Below are 12863 nucleotides of genomic sequence, written 5' to 3' on the forward strand. Positions count from 1 at the left end.
AAAATTCTCATCCTGGTTTTCAAATCTGCCCATGACCTCACCCCTATCTCTGTAATTTCCTACAGCCCTGCAGCCTTCTGAGATATCTGCGCTCCTCTAATTCTAACCTCTTCTGCATTCCCAATTTTTCAACCCAGCTCCATAAGCAGTCAGGTAAAACTCCTGCAAAATCAACTTCAATGGACTGAGCACTGTGTCAGCTGAAAAATATCCCCCCCACCAGTCCTGTTTACTCAACTCTCTAATGGCCATCGTTCTAGTGGAGCACAAAGAAAATGCTTCAAAGATACTCTGAAGTTCTCCTTGATGTGCGGCACATTGACATTAATGACGGGAGAAGCTTGCTTTTAATCATTCAAAATGGAGACAACTTATTCATCAAGCTTTGTCTCAATGTCTTAATGATGAGGGAGAGCGGCAACATAGAAAGGAAAGGAAGCAAATCCTGCAATCAAGAACCCACTATCATGTGGGAAGTCTTGCCCATATGTCCAAAGTTTTGTGGATCAATAAATTAGCCTGTTCAGTCACATGAAGACCCATGGTACAAACTTGCAACTCTGAGTCGGCGTCATCCTCGAATTCGGGGACAGCCAATTATGACATATTCCCAATTATAACTGCTTCATTGTTGATGTCCATGCCTTCAGTTGCTTAGACCAAAGCTCTGGAATACCCCAATCTACAATTCCCCAACCACCCACCACCCAATAAAGATATCATCTCAAAACACAGCCAAAAACCCCACAGGGATAGCAAATGAAGTGTTGGGGGCATAGGGATGGGTGGATTGTCATCTCCTACTCAGCCAACAGCTGAAGGTGGAGATAGGGGATGGTGTTCATATCACCGAACAAAAACATTTCATTCCTGCTACATTATAACCCTATATCGTTTCAACTCTTGTAACTAACACTACTATCATGGGTGAGTCCCTAATTCCCAAACCTCAAGTGTCTATCCCTTGCCTTAAGATCTGGGTAGGATTTTGATCATTGACTGGGTAAACAAACAACCAACCATCGCTAATTAACTGCTTTTAGGTACTAGATTATTAGGGATAGAATAGCACAGTGGTTGTGTCACTGGACTAGTAATCCAGAGACCCAGACTGCTGATCCGGAGACCATGAGTTTAAATCCGTCCACAGTAGTTGGGGAATTTAAATTTTTAGTTAATTAAATCAACTGCTATAAAAAGTTAGGTTCAGTAATGATGACCATCTGGTGACAAATGTCATTTAGAGAAGGAAATATGTTGTCCTTATCTGCACTGGACTAAATGTGACTTAAGGCGATTGACTCTTAACTGTCCAAGCAAGCCACTCAGCTGTATCAAAAAACACAATGAGAATCTGTAAGACTAAAACCGTGCAGGTCAGTTGGCATCGACCTAGGCTGTGGTTAGGGCCTGACATAATCATATTCTCAGAATTATAGCTTTCAGCCAACATCCCAAATTCCTCCATCACCATCCCTCGGTATATCCTCTCCCGCAGGCAGGAAAGATCCACCGAAAGTGGTAGCACAGTATTATACAGTTGGGATGGAGTGGCCCTGGAATTCCCAGCATTAACTCAAGATGAAACCTCATAGCACCAGGTCAAACATGGGCAAGTAAACTTCCTGCTGACTATCATCTACTTCTCTCCCACAGCAAATGAATCAGCATTTCTCTATATTGAACTGGATTGAGGCAGCAAGGTCACAAAATGTACTCTAGCTGGGGGACATCAATGCCCATCATCAAGATCATGTTACGATCTCTATAGAGACTGAACTTTTAAAAGGAGATTCAAACTTCCAGTTACCAGCTGGAAGAATGACATAAGATTTCATGTTTTAAAACTTTAACTGTAACAGATGACTAAAAACAACTAAACACTTAAAACTTTAAACTTCAGAAACTTATCACCCATCACACTTTCCACGGAATTAAAGTCCTTATAGTGAACGGTCCACAGTCACTCCCACTTCCAGTGGGTTCCCGTGACCCCAATTCGCTGAGTAGTAACTTTGAGTGACTGTCTCCAGGCATTTTCCTCAGTTTTCAGAGTTTCTTAAATCCACCATGCGGAGTAAAGCCTGGTCCGATGATTCTTCTTCTCTCTGGCCATACCAGGACAAATCTCCCAGAATCCTTTGAAAGCTGCAGAATGTGTCTCTGACAAGAGACCATTCTCCTATCCACATCTGGCTTTGGTAGATCGTAAAGCCAAGCAGCCTCTTCGCTCTGCTCACCACACAACAAACTCTGCCTGAGATATTTATCGATTTATAGGGATCTCAAAAATGGCTTCTCTGCCCTCTTCCCCACTTAAAATGTGAATTATATTAACCTTACATTCAGGGTGAAATGTTAATTAGCTATCATTGACTCCAACTCACTTTCATCTTAGAAGTAAAGAGACAACTTATAGCACGACCGTTTAAACGGCTCAGTACCTTTAACACCTGAAACTTTGGAAGACTCAGAGGCTACTCATTGTAAACTCAGAGACTGCTGCCATTGTCTCCAAACATAAATAACTTAAACCTTCTTCTCGGTAAAACAATCTAAGCCTTCCGTTGAACTCTAACCACCTACGATTACTGTCAGGCAAACTTTAGAATAGGTCACATGACCCTCTTCATTTACTGTAAATTTAAAGCTAGTCCCAAAATATAATCTTATAAGCCTCATAATTGTAACATTGAGTACTATCCCTATGGACCAAGTTCACCATGTCCTGAAGGACATAGCTGCACGTTAAGCCTGCAGTAGGTAGTGCGAGAACCAGCATGAGAAAAAAACCTACCTGTCTTTGTCCTCACTAATCTACCTGCCCGTGACAGTATTGATACGAGTGACCACCACATAATTCTAGTGGAGACAAAGACCCATTTTCACACTGTTGTTTGCAATACCAAAATAGAATAGATTTAAAACTTATCTAGCTGCTCAAAATCGGCCATCCATGAGATCCTATGGACCATCGGAAGTACAACGGTGTTCCACCAACAGTTAAGCAGTCTGCTATAGATAGAGCTAAATGAATCCACAACCAATGGACCAGATCACAGCCCTACAGTCCTGCCACATCCGAACATGAATGGCAGTAGACAATTAAAGAACTAACTGGAGAAGGAGGCTCCATGAATATTCCCATCCTCCATGATTGCACAGTCCAGATGATACTACAAAAGATAAGGCTGAAGTGTTTGAAAACATCTTCAGTCAGAAGTGCCAAATGGATGATTCATCACTGCTTCTTCCTGAGGTCCCTACCATCACCCTCCCAATTGAGGGTCCCTACCAATCCGTCTTCAAGTAATCCAATTTACTTCAGTGACATCAAGAAGAACTAAGCTCACTGGATGTAGCAAAGTCCGTGTGCTTCAACAACATCCTGGCTGTAGTACTGAAGACTTGGGTGCTCTAGCCTAGCTGTTCAGATGCAGTTACAAGATTGGCAGCTACCCGACAAACTGGAAAGCTTCCCAGGTATATCCCTGTCCATAAAAAGCAGGACAAATCCAATCCAGTCAATTACCACCCCATCAGTCTACTCTCAATCAGTAAAGTTGTTTTTTTTTATTCGTTCATGGGATGTGGGCATCGCTGGCTGGGCCAGTATTTATTGCCCATCCCTAATTGCCCTTAAGAACTGCATGCTTGCTAGGACATTTAAGGGTCAACTACATTGCTGTAGGTCTGGAGACACATGTAGGCCAGACCAGATAAGGCTGGCAGATTTCCTTCCTTAAAGGCCATTAGTGAACCAGATGGGTTTTTACGACAATTAACAATGGTTTCATGGTCAACGTTAAACTTTTAATTCCAGATTCTGCCCCTGCCTCAGCTCATCTGCCGCTGAAACCTTCATCCACGTCTTTGTTACCTCTAGACTTGACTATTCCTACGTACTCCTAGCTAGTCTCCCATCTCCTCCTCTCCGTAAATTTGAGGTCATCCAAAACACTGCAACCCACGTCCTAACTTGCACCAAATCCTGTTCACCCATCAGCCCTGTGCTTGCTGAACTACACAAGCTCTTGGTTAAGCTACGCCTCAATTTTAAAATTCTCATCCTTGTTTTCAAATCCCCCCCATGCCTGTCATCCCCTCACCCGCAACTCCCCCAATTTCTGTAATCTCCTCCAGCCCCACAGCCCTCGGGATGCCTGCACTCTGTTATAATCCTGGACCAGCCCCCCACATTTTTGCTACAATCTGGTTACGGACCAGTAATGTTTTATTTAAATTAGACAAAGTTTGAAATCCCAGATACTTGCTAAGAGAATAAGGCCACAAGATTCCATCATTTCTGAACAAACAAAATAAACTTTACAAAGGCAGGAAAGTAAAACAATATCGATCTTATATTCTAACGATCAGAATTAATATGAGGAGCATGTGAATTAACAGACAAATTGTGGTCAAACACACTATACTGCACAGCACATGACGGATGCAACCAATACATATTCAACGGATTTCTCAGCAACCCAACTAGATGTCAGTATCCACTGCAAGTTACACAATCTCATTAAAACTGTCGCCCTTTTGAGGGATTGCAAACTTTTCACCTTCAAAGATCTAATCCCTGAATTCCCTCCAAAAGCCACTCCAACACAGACTGCCTCAACGACTGTTCATATCCCATGGTTTCAACTAATCCCTGAAACTATCCTCCCCTAGATTCCCGAGTCTGCACTCCAGTACCAACTCACAGGCATAACTTCAGCTGTTCAGCCACGCCGAGCATAACATCACTGCTCCAAAGGGTTACCGTGTTTCCAAAAGCCTGCAGCACGCACGCACGCGCACACAGGCGCGCGCGCGCGCACGCACACACGCACACGCACACACACACACACACACACGCAAAGATGAACTGTGCATGCTCCCGATTCATGCATGTATGGAAACTCTTGGGACATGTTGGGACTTGTAGTTCCCAACTTCCGCTCAGAAATCAGTTAAGATCCTATTTCTTGACTGCTCTTTTAATTCTGGCTTCTTGAGCATTCCAATCTAAATTGCTCCACCAGTGGTGGCTGTGCCTTAATTCCCTTGTTAAACCTCTATACTTCTCTACCTCTCTTTCTTCCTGTAGGGCAATTCTTAAAACCTACCTTGTTAACCAAGTTTTTGCTCATCTACCCTAATATGTCTTTTTAGGCCCGGTATCATACTTTGATTTATAATGCTCCATGAAGCACCTTAAAACATTTTAATCTCATTAAAGGCGCTATATAAATACAAGCTGTTGTTATTATATATACTGTTCACCAATGCTCAGTTTGGGTTCTGCTAGCACCTACTGGCTTTAGAATTCAGTAAAGCCTTGGCCCAAACATAGACAAAAGAGCCAAATTCCAGACAGTGAGTACCCTTGACATCAAGACAGCATTTAACCAAATTTTGTTTTTTTTTTATTCATTTATGGGATGTGAGCATCACTGGCTGGGCCAGCATTTATTGCCCTTCAGAAGGTGGTGGTGATCTGCCTTCATGAACAACTGCAGTCTATGTGGTGTTAGGCAGGGAGTCCCAGGATTATGACTCAGCGACGTGAAAGAATGACAATATATTTCCAAGTCAGGGTGGTGAGTGGCTTGGAGGGGAACTTCCAGGTGGTGATGTTCCCATGTGTCTGCTGCCCTTGTCCTTCTGGTTGGTAGCAGTCATGGGTTTGGAAGGTGCAGTCTAAGGAGGCTTGGTGGTTGCTACAGTGCATCTTGTAGATGGTACACACTGCTGCCACAGTGTGTCAGTGGTGGAGGGAGTCAATGTTTGTGGGTGGGGTGCCAAGCAAACAGGCTGCTTTGTCCTGGATAGTGTCAAGCTTATTGAGTGTTGTTGGAACTGCACTCATCCAGGCAAGTGGAGAGTATTCCATCACACTCCTGACTTATGCCTTGTAGATGGTGGGACAGGCCTTGGGGGTCAGGAGGAGAATTACCCACCACAGGATTCCTAGTCTCTGAGCTGCTCTTGTAGCCACAGTATTTATATGGCTAGTCAAGTTCAGTTGCTGATCAATGGTAACCCCCAGGATGTTGATAGTGGGGTATTCAGCGATGGTAATGTCATTGAATGCCAAGGGGCGATGGATAGATTCTCTTTTGTTAGAGATGGTCATTCCCAACACTTGTGTGGAACAAATGTTACTTGCCTCTTCTCAACCCAAGCCTGAATATTGTCAAGGCCTTGCTGCATATGAACACGGACTACTTCAGTAACTAAATAGTTACGAATGGTGCTGAACATTGTGAAATCATCAGCGAACATCCCCACTTCTGACCTTATGATGGAAGGAAAGTCATTGATGAAACAGCAGAAGATAGTTGGGCTGAGGACACTCCCCTGAGGAACTCCTGCAGTGATGTGCTGGACCTGAGATGATTGACCTCCAAACAATCATAATCATCTTCCTTTGTGCTAGGTATGACTCCAACCAGTGGAGAGGTTTCCCCCTGATTCCCATCGACTCCAGATTTCCTCGGGTGCCTTGATGTCACACTCAATCAGATGCTGTCTTGATGTCAAGGGCAGTCACTCTCACCTCACCACCATGTTTGAAACAAGGCTGTCATGAGATTAGGAGCTGAGTGGCCAAGCAGACGCCAAACTGAGCATCAATGAGCAGGTTATTGCGAAGCAAGTGCCACTTCATAGCACTGTTGATGAATCCTTCCATCACTTTACTGACAATCAAGAGTAGACTGATGGGGCGGTAATTGGTCGGGTTGGATATATCCTGCTTTGTGTGTACAGGGCATACCTGGGCAATTTTCCGCACTGTCGAGTAGAAGCCAGTGTTGTAGTTGTAAGGGAACAGCTTGGCTAGGGGCACGGCAAGTTCTGAAGCACAAGTCTTCAGTATTGTTGCCGGAACGTTGTCAGGGCCCATAGGCTTTGCAGTATCCAGTACCGTCAGCCGTTTCTTGATATCACATGATGAAGCGAATTGAATTGGCTGAAGGTTAGCATCTGTGATGCTGGGGAGATCCAGAGGAGGCCGAGATGAATCCTCCACTCGGCACTTCTGGCTGATGATTGTTGCAAATACTTCGGCCTTATCTTTTGCACTGATGTGCTGGGCTCCCCCATTATTGAGGGTAGAGATATTTATGGAGCCTCCTCCTCCAGTGAGTTGTTTAACTGTCCACCACCGTTTACAACTGGATGTAGCAGGACTGCAGAGCTTAGATCTGATCCATTGGTTGTAGTATCGCTTGGCTCTGTACCATTTAGACCTAACAAACTGAAATCAATGGGAATCAGGGGAACACTTTCTACTGATTGTAGCCATACCCAGCACAAAGGAAGACGATTGCGGTCGTTGGAGGCCACAGCCCCGTGACATTGCTGCAGGAGTTTCTCAGGTGGCATCCTAGGCCTAAATACTTTCAGCTACTTCGGTGACCTTTTTCTCCATCATAAGTTCAGAAGTTGGGTTGTTTGCTAATGATTACACAGTGTTAATTCACAATTCCTCAGATATTAAAGCACTCTGTACCTGCACGCAGCAAGATCTGGATAACATTCAGGCTTGGGGTGTTAAGTGAAAAGTAACATTCCAGCCACAAAATTGCCAGACAATAAACATCTCCAACAAGAGACAGTCTAATCACCTTCCCTTGACATTTTATGGCATTACCATCACCAAATCTACAACCATCAATGTTCTGGGAGTCACCATTGACCAGAAACTTAACTGTGCCAGCCATTTAAATATTGTGGCTACAAAAGCAGCTCAGGGCTGGGTGTAATGCAGCAAATAACTAATCTCCGGGCTCCCCACAGTCTTTCCACCACCTGCAAGATGCACTACAGCAACTCGCCAAGGCTTCTTCAACAGCACTTCCCAAACTTGCACCACCACCATCTTAAAGGACAAGGGTAGCAGGTACTGCCTCCTGGTCACCTATCATCCTGACCTGGAAATATAATTATCATCACTGGATCTATATCCTGGAAACACTCTGGGAGTACATACATGACTGCAGCTTACGTGGTTCACCACCGCCTTCTCAAGGGTAGTTAGGAATGGACAATAAATGGTGGCCTTGCTAGCGACACCCACATCCCTTGAATATTTTTTTAAAAATTATTTCATAACTCCATAAGATCCCACTTCAGCGTTTCAAAGCATTGCAACATAATCAAATTGAAAAGGTAAAGCAAATTATTAAGGAAAACAGTAAATAATTAACAATATAATAGTTTTATGATTACAATAGAATGCCATTTATCTAACTTATCTTGCAGACAAAATAAATTGTAAAATCCCAAAAACCAAACGGATCCTTTATGAATAAATGTAAATACACACAATAATGTTCTTTCCTTTCAGGATTTTCAAACTGTCCGTCTATCTCAACCTGGGGATAAAATCAAATAACACTGGCTTTGTGAACTAAATTGGCACCGTGAAATGCCCCAAGTTGAGATTAAGCCTCGGAACTCATCGGCATTAAACAAGCAAACTGCTGTTGCCAATCAGGCCTCCCAGTGCACTTCAACGGTCAAGGCCTCAGAAATTTCAACTGGCTCTGACACAGAGTTGGCCCAAAGGTAGATTCTGGGGAGAGGTGAACTGGACTGGGCAAGTCTAGGCCAACAGCAGTCAACTGAATTTTACAGATCCAGGAACAGTCCTGGTGCCACAGAAATGAAACTATAAGATTTTCCTACCATTTTGTGGAAGGTCTGCAGCAATCTCTTTAAGGACCGGCGGTTAGGCCACTGAAGACACAAATAACTCAATAAAGTAATTGCGGCACAACCTTCACCCGGTTCACGACCAATTTCATTTGAATCCTACAACTGGCATTGCGACCCAGATCTGAAAATGGAGGGCACCCCAATCCCTGTTTCAGCAGGCACCCAGCATACCTGCAAGTTGTCAGTTTCCTATTTGACAGCCATGCATTTCTGGAAGAGTTCAGGCATGAGAAATCATGACCTGAAATTAAACCCTCCAATCACAACTTTTCGACCTAAAAAAAATGTGGTCGAATTTCTCCCCGATTGCCTTATGGCTGTTTTGCTGAGATGTTTAAACTGCTCTATGCCAGCCATCAACCCTTTTCTTAAAAATATTATTCAGGAAAAAGAAAACTTATCAAGCCTTCGCGGGTTTTGAATAACTAACCACTTAAATTCAAACACTAGCACACTGAACAAATGAATACTTCTTTATACATTAGAAAGTTGTGTTTAACATTTGCATTCAAAAATGCTAAAAGTAAAGCGTACTATTGAATTTTTCTTACCTTCCCTTTTTCAATGCATAGATCCTCCTTCTGTATGATCTGTGAACTATATTTTTGAGAAAGAGTTGAATTGCGCCACAGCTTTTAAATTTGTCATACTGTTGTACAATGTGAAATGATATTAATATATAATTGAAAGTGCAAAAAGAATCTGTAAAGTTACTGATGAAAATGTGATTCTTACTTTTCTATGACATCAAAAATGAACTGACTTGCTGCTTGCGCTTGTTCCCCAGGGGGGCCAGGTCGAAACCTTGATGAACATAATGGTGGTAAATCTACATTTGGCACTGTAATAAATAAAACATCAGTTGCCCTTTTGTTAGTTTTGCCATTTTCATGGCACTTACATTTTCAATGGTTAAAAAATGAAGAAAACAACTGTCCATACCAGTACTACTGCTGATTACAAAAATTGTATTTCATTATTTGGGAGAGAAAAGGGTGAACTTGCAACTAAAGAGTTTTTTTCATTTGTGCCACTGTTCTTATGTAGACAAATATCATAGTCAAAAGTGCACAGCAACATCTTGCATATAGAAATGTGGTGGTAGTGGTGGTTGGTTGAGGGATAAATGCTGAAAAACCAGGGGAACTCCCTGAAATTCTTCAAATAGTGCCACAGAGCCCTTTATGTATACCTGAACAGATAGACAAAGATTTGGTTTAACATCTTATTTGAAAACGTACCTCCGACGTTGCAGCACTCCTTCAATACTACACTGATTTTGCTGCCTAGTCTATGTATTCAAATTCTGGAATACAGCTTGAATCCACAACCTTTTGTCTCAGAGAAAGAAAGTTAAAAGCACATATTATGTGCAGCTAAATATTGTTAAATGTGTTTTAGTTAGTGATTTACCCAATAGTCATATTTCCAGATAGCAAAAAATTTCACCTGATCCAGAATCCGCAGCCTTATGGGGGAAGGGAATCCAGATTTCCACTATCCAATGTGTGTTAAAAGGATCACTATTAAATGGCTTAGCTGCTGTAATTTTAAAGACTTTTTCTTTGCTCTGGATGCGCAATGAGAGCAAATAGGTTCTATCGACCCTGTAAAATTTCATCTGCATAGGAACACAGGAGCAGGAGTAGGCCATTCAGCCCATCGAGCCTGCTCCATCATTCAACACGATCATGACTGATCATCCACTTCAATTTTTCCCCACACAATCCCCAGAAGCAGTAACCTCATAATGAAGGGACCTCTAGGTAGCAGCAATCATAATATGACTGAATTTTACATTCATTTTGAGGGAGAAACGAGTGCATCCAAAACTAGTATTTTAAACTTAAATAAGGGTAAATATGAGGGCATGACAGTAAAGCTAGCTAAAGTGAACTGGCAAATGAGGTTAAGAGGTTTGTCAATATAAGTTCAGTGGCATACATTTAAAGGGATATTTCAGAATACACAGAATATATACATTCCAATGAGAAAGCAAAATTCCAAGGGAAGGGTCCACCATTCGTGGTTAACTAAAAAAGTTAAAGACAGTATCAAACTTAAAGAAAAATCGTATAATTATGCAAAGGCGGGTGGTAGGTCAGAGGATTGGAAAGAATATAAAGAACAGCAAAGAACGACAAAAAGATTAATAACAAAGTGAGCATTGGTCTTATAGAAAGTGCATCTGGGGAATTGATAATGGAAAGCAGGGAGATGGCGGCTGAATTAAACAGGTATTTTGCTTCAGTCTTCAATATAGAGGACACAAATAACATTCCGGAAATAGCAGTAAATTAGGAAATGGAAGGGATGGAGGAACTCAGGAAAAATTACAATCACCAGGGAAATGGTATTGAGTAAATTGTTGGGGCTGCAGACTGACAAATCCTCAGGTCCGGATGGACTTCGCCCTAAGGTCTTAAATGAAGTGGCTAGTAAGATAGTTGTTGCATTGGTTTTAATTTTCCAAAATTCCCTAGATTTGGGGAAGGTTCCATTAGATTGGAAAATAGCTAATATAACTCCTTTATTCAAAAAGGGAGGGAGGTAGAAAGCAGGAAACTATAGGCTAGTTAACCTAACATCTATTATCAGGAAGTCATAGCAGGGCACTTAGAAAAATTCAAGGCAATCAGGCAGAGTCAACATGGTTTTGTAAAAGGAAAATCATGCTTAACTAACTTATTGGAGATCTTTGAAGGAGTCGCATGTGCTATGGATAAAGGGGAACCAGTAGATGTACTGTACTTAGATTTCCAGAAGACATTTGATAAAGTGCTACATCAAAGGTTATTGCAGAAAATAAAAGCTCATGATGTAGGGGGTAACATATTGGCATGGATAGAAGATTGGCTTGCAAACAGGAAGCAATACAATTGGCATAAATGGGTCTTTTTCTGGTTGACAGGATATGACAAGTGGTGTGCCACAGGGATCAGTGCTGGGACCTCAACCTTTTATAATTAATACAAATGACTTGGAAGAAAGGACCGAAGGGTTGGTTGCTAAATTTGCTGATGACACAAAGATAGGTAGGAAAGTAAATTGTGAAGAGATCATAAGGAGGCTACAAAGGGACATGTGAGTGGGCAAAGGTCTGGCAAATAGGGTAAAATGTGGGCAAATGTGAAATTGTTCATTTTGGTAGGATAAATAAAAAGGAAGCTTATTACCTCAATGGTGAAAGATTGCAAAGCTCTGAGATTCAGAGAGATCTGAGTGTCCTGGTGCATGAATCACAAAAAGTTAGTATGCAGGTACAGCAGATATTACGAAAGCTAATAAAATGTTATCGTTTATTGTGAGGGGAATTGATTACAGAAGTAAGGAGGTTATACTTCAGTTGTACAGGGCATCAGTGAGACCACATCTGGAGTATTATGTACAGTACTGGTCTCCTTATTTAAAGAAGGATGTAAATGCGTTAGCAGTTCAGAGGAGGTTTACTAGGAATGGGCGGGTTGTCTTACGAGGAAAGACTGGACAGGTCAGGCTTGTATCCACTGGAATTTAGAAGAGTAAGAGGTGACTTAATTGAAATCTTTAAGACCCTGAGGGGTCTTGATAGAGTAGAAGTGGCGAGGATGTTTCCTCTCATAGGAGAATCAAGAACTAGGGGTCACTTTAAAAATAAGGGATCGCTCATTTCGGACACAGATGAGGGGAAATTTTTTCTCCCAGAAGGCTGTGTCTTTGGAATTCTTCCTCAAAATGCAGTGGAAGCAGAGTGTTTGAATATTTTTAAGGCAGAGCTAGATAGATTCTTGATTAATAAAGGGGTGAAAGGTTATCAGGGGTAGGCAGGAATGTGGGGCCGTGGTTACAATCAGATCAGCCATGATCTTATTGCAGGGCAGAGCAAGCTCAAGGGGTTGAGTGGCCTACTCCTGCTCCTAATTCATATGTCCGTATCCCTTTATGTCATTGGTACTTAGAGATCTGTTAATCTCCGCTTTACACAAACTCAATGACTGAGCTTCCACAACCCTCTCGGGTACAGAATTCCAAAGATTCGCAACCCTCTGAGTGAAAAAATTTCTCCTCATCTCAGTCCTAAGTGGCTTCCCTCCATATTTTCAAATTATGTTCCCTGGTTCCAGAATCCCCAGCCAGGGGAAACATCTTAGCTGCATCTACCCTGTCTA

General features: G+C 42.2%; 1 protein-coding gene across 1 annotated transcript in view; it reads right to left on the reverse strand.

Annotated features, from left to right (window-relative positions):
- The window catches only part of exosc8 (exosome component 8), a 44227-nt gene that overhangs the window by 8082 nt on the left and 23282 nt on the right, over nt 1-12863 (reverse strand). The window contains exons 6-7 of the mRNA XM_041198544.1: nt 9451-9556; nt 9267-9312 (exon numbers count right to left, since the gene is read on the reverse strand). Of these exons, the coding sequence (XP_041054478.1) occupies nt 9267-9312; nt 9451-9556 (152 nt within the window). The remainder of the gene's footprint in view (nt 1-9266; nt 9313-9450; nt 9557-12863) is intronic.

This window comes from Carcharodon carcharias, chromosome 11 (genome assembly GCF_017639515.1).
Source record: "Carcharodon carcharias isolate sCarCar2 chromosome 11, sCarCar2.pri, whole genome shotgun sequence".
In the NCBI taxonomy this organism is placed as follows: Eukaryota; Metazoa; Chordata; class Chondrichthyes; order Lamniformes; family Lamnidae; genus Carcharodon; species Carcharodon carcharias.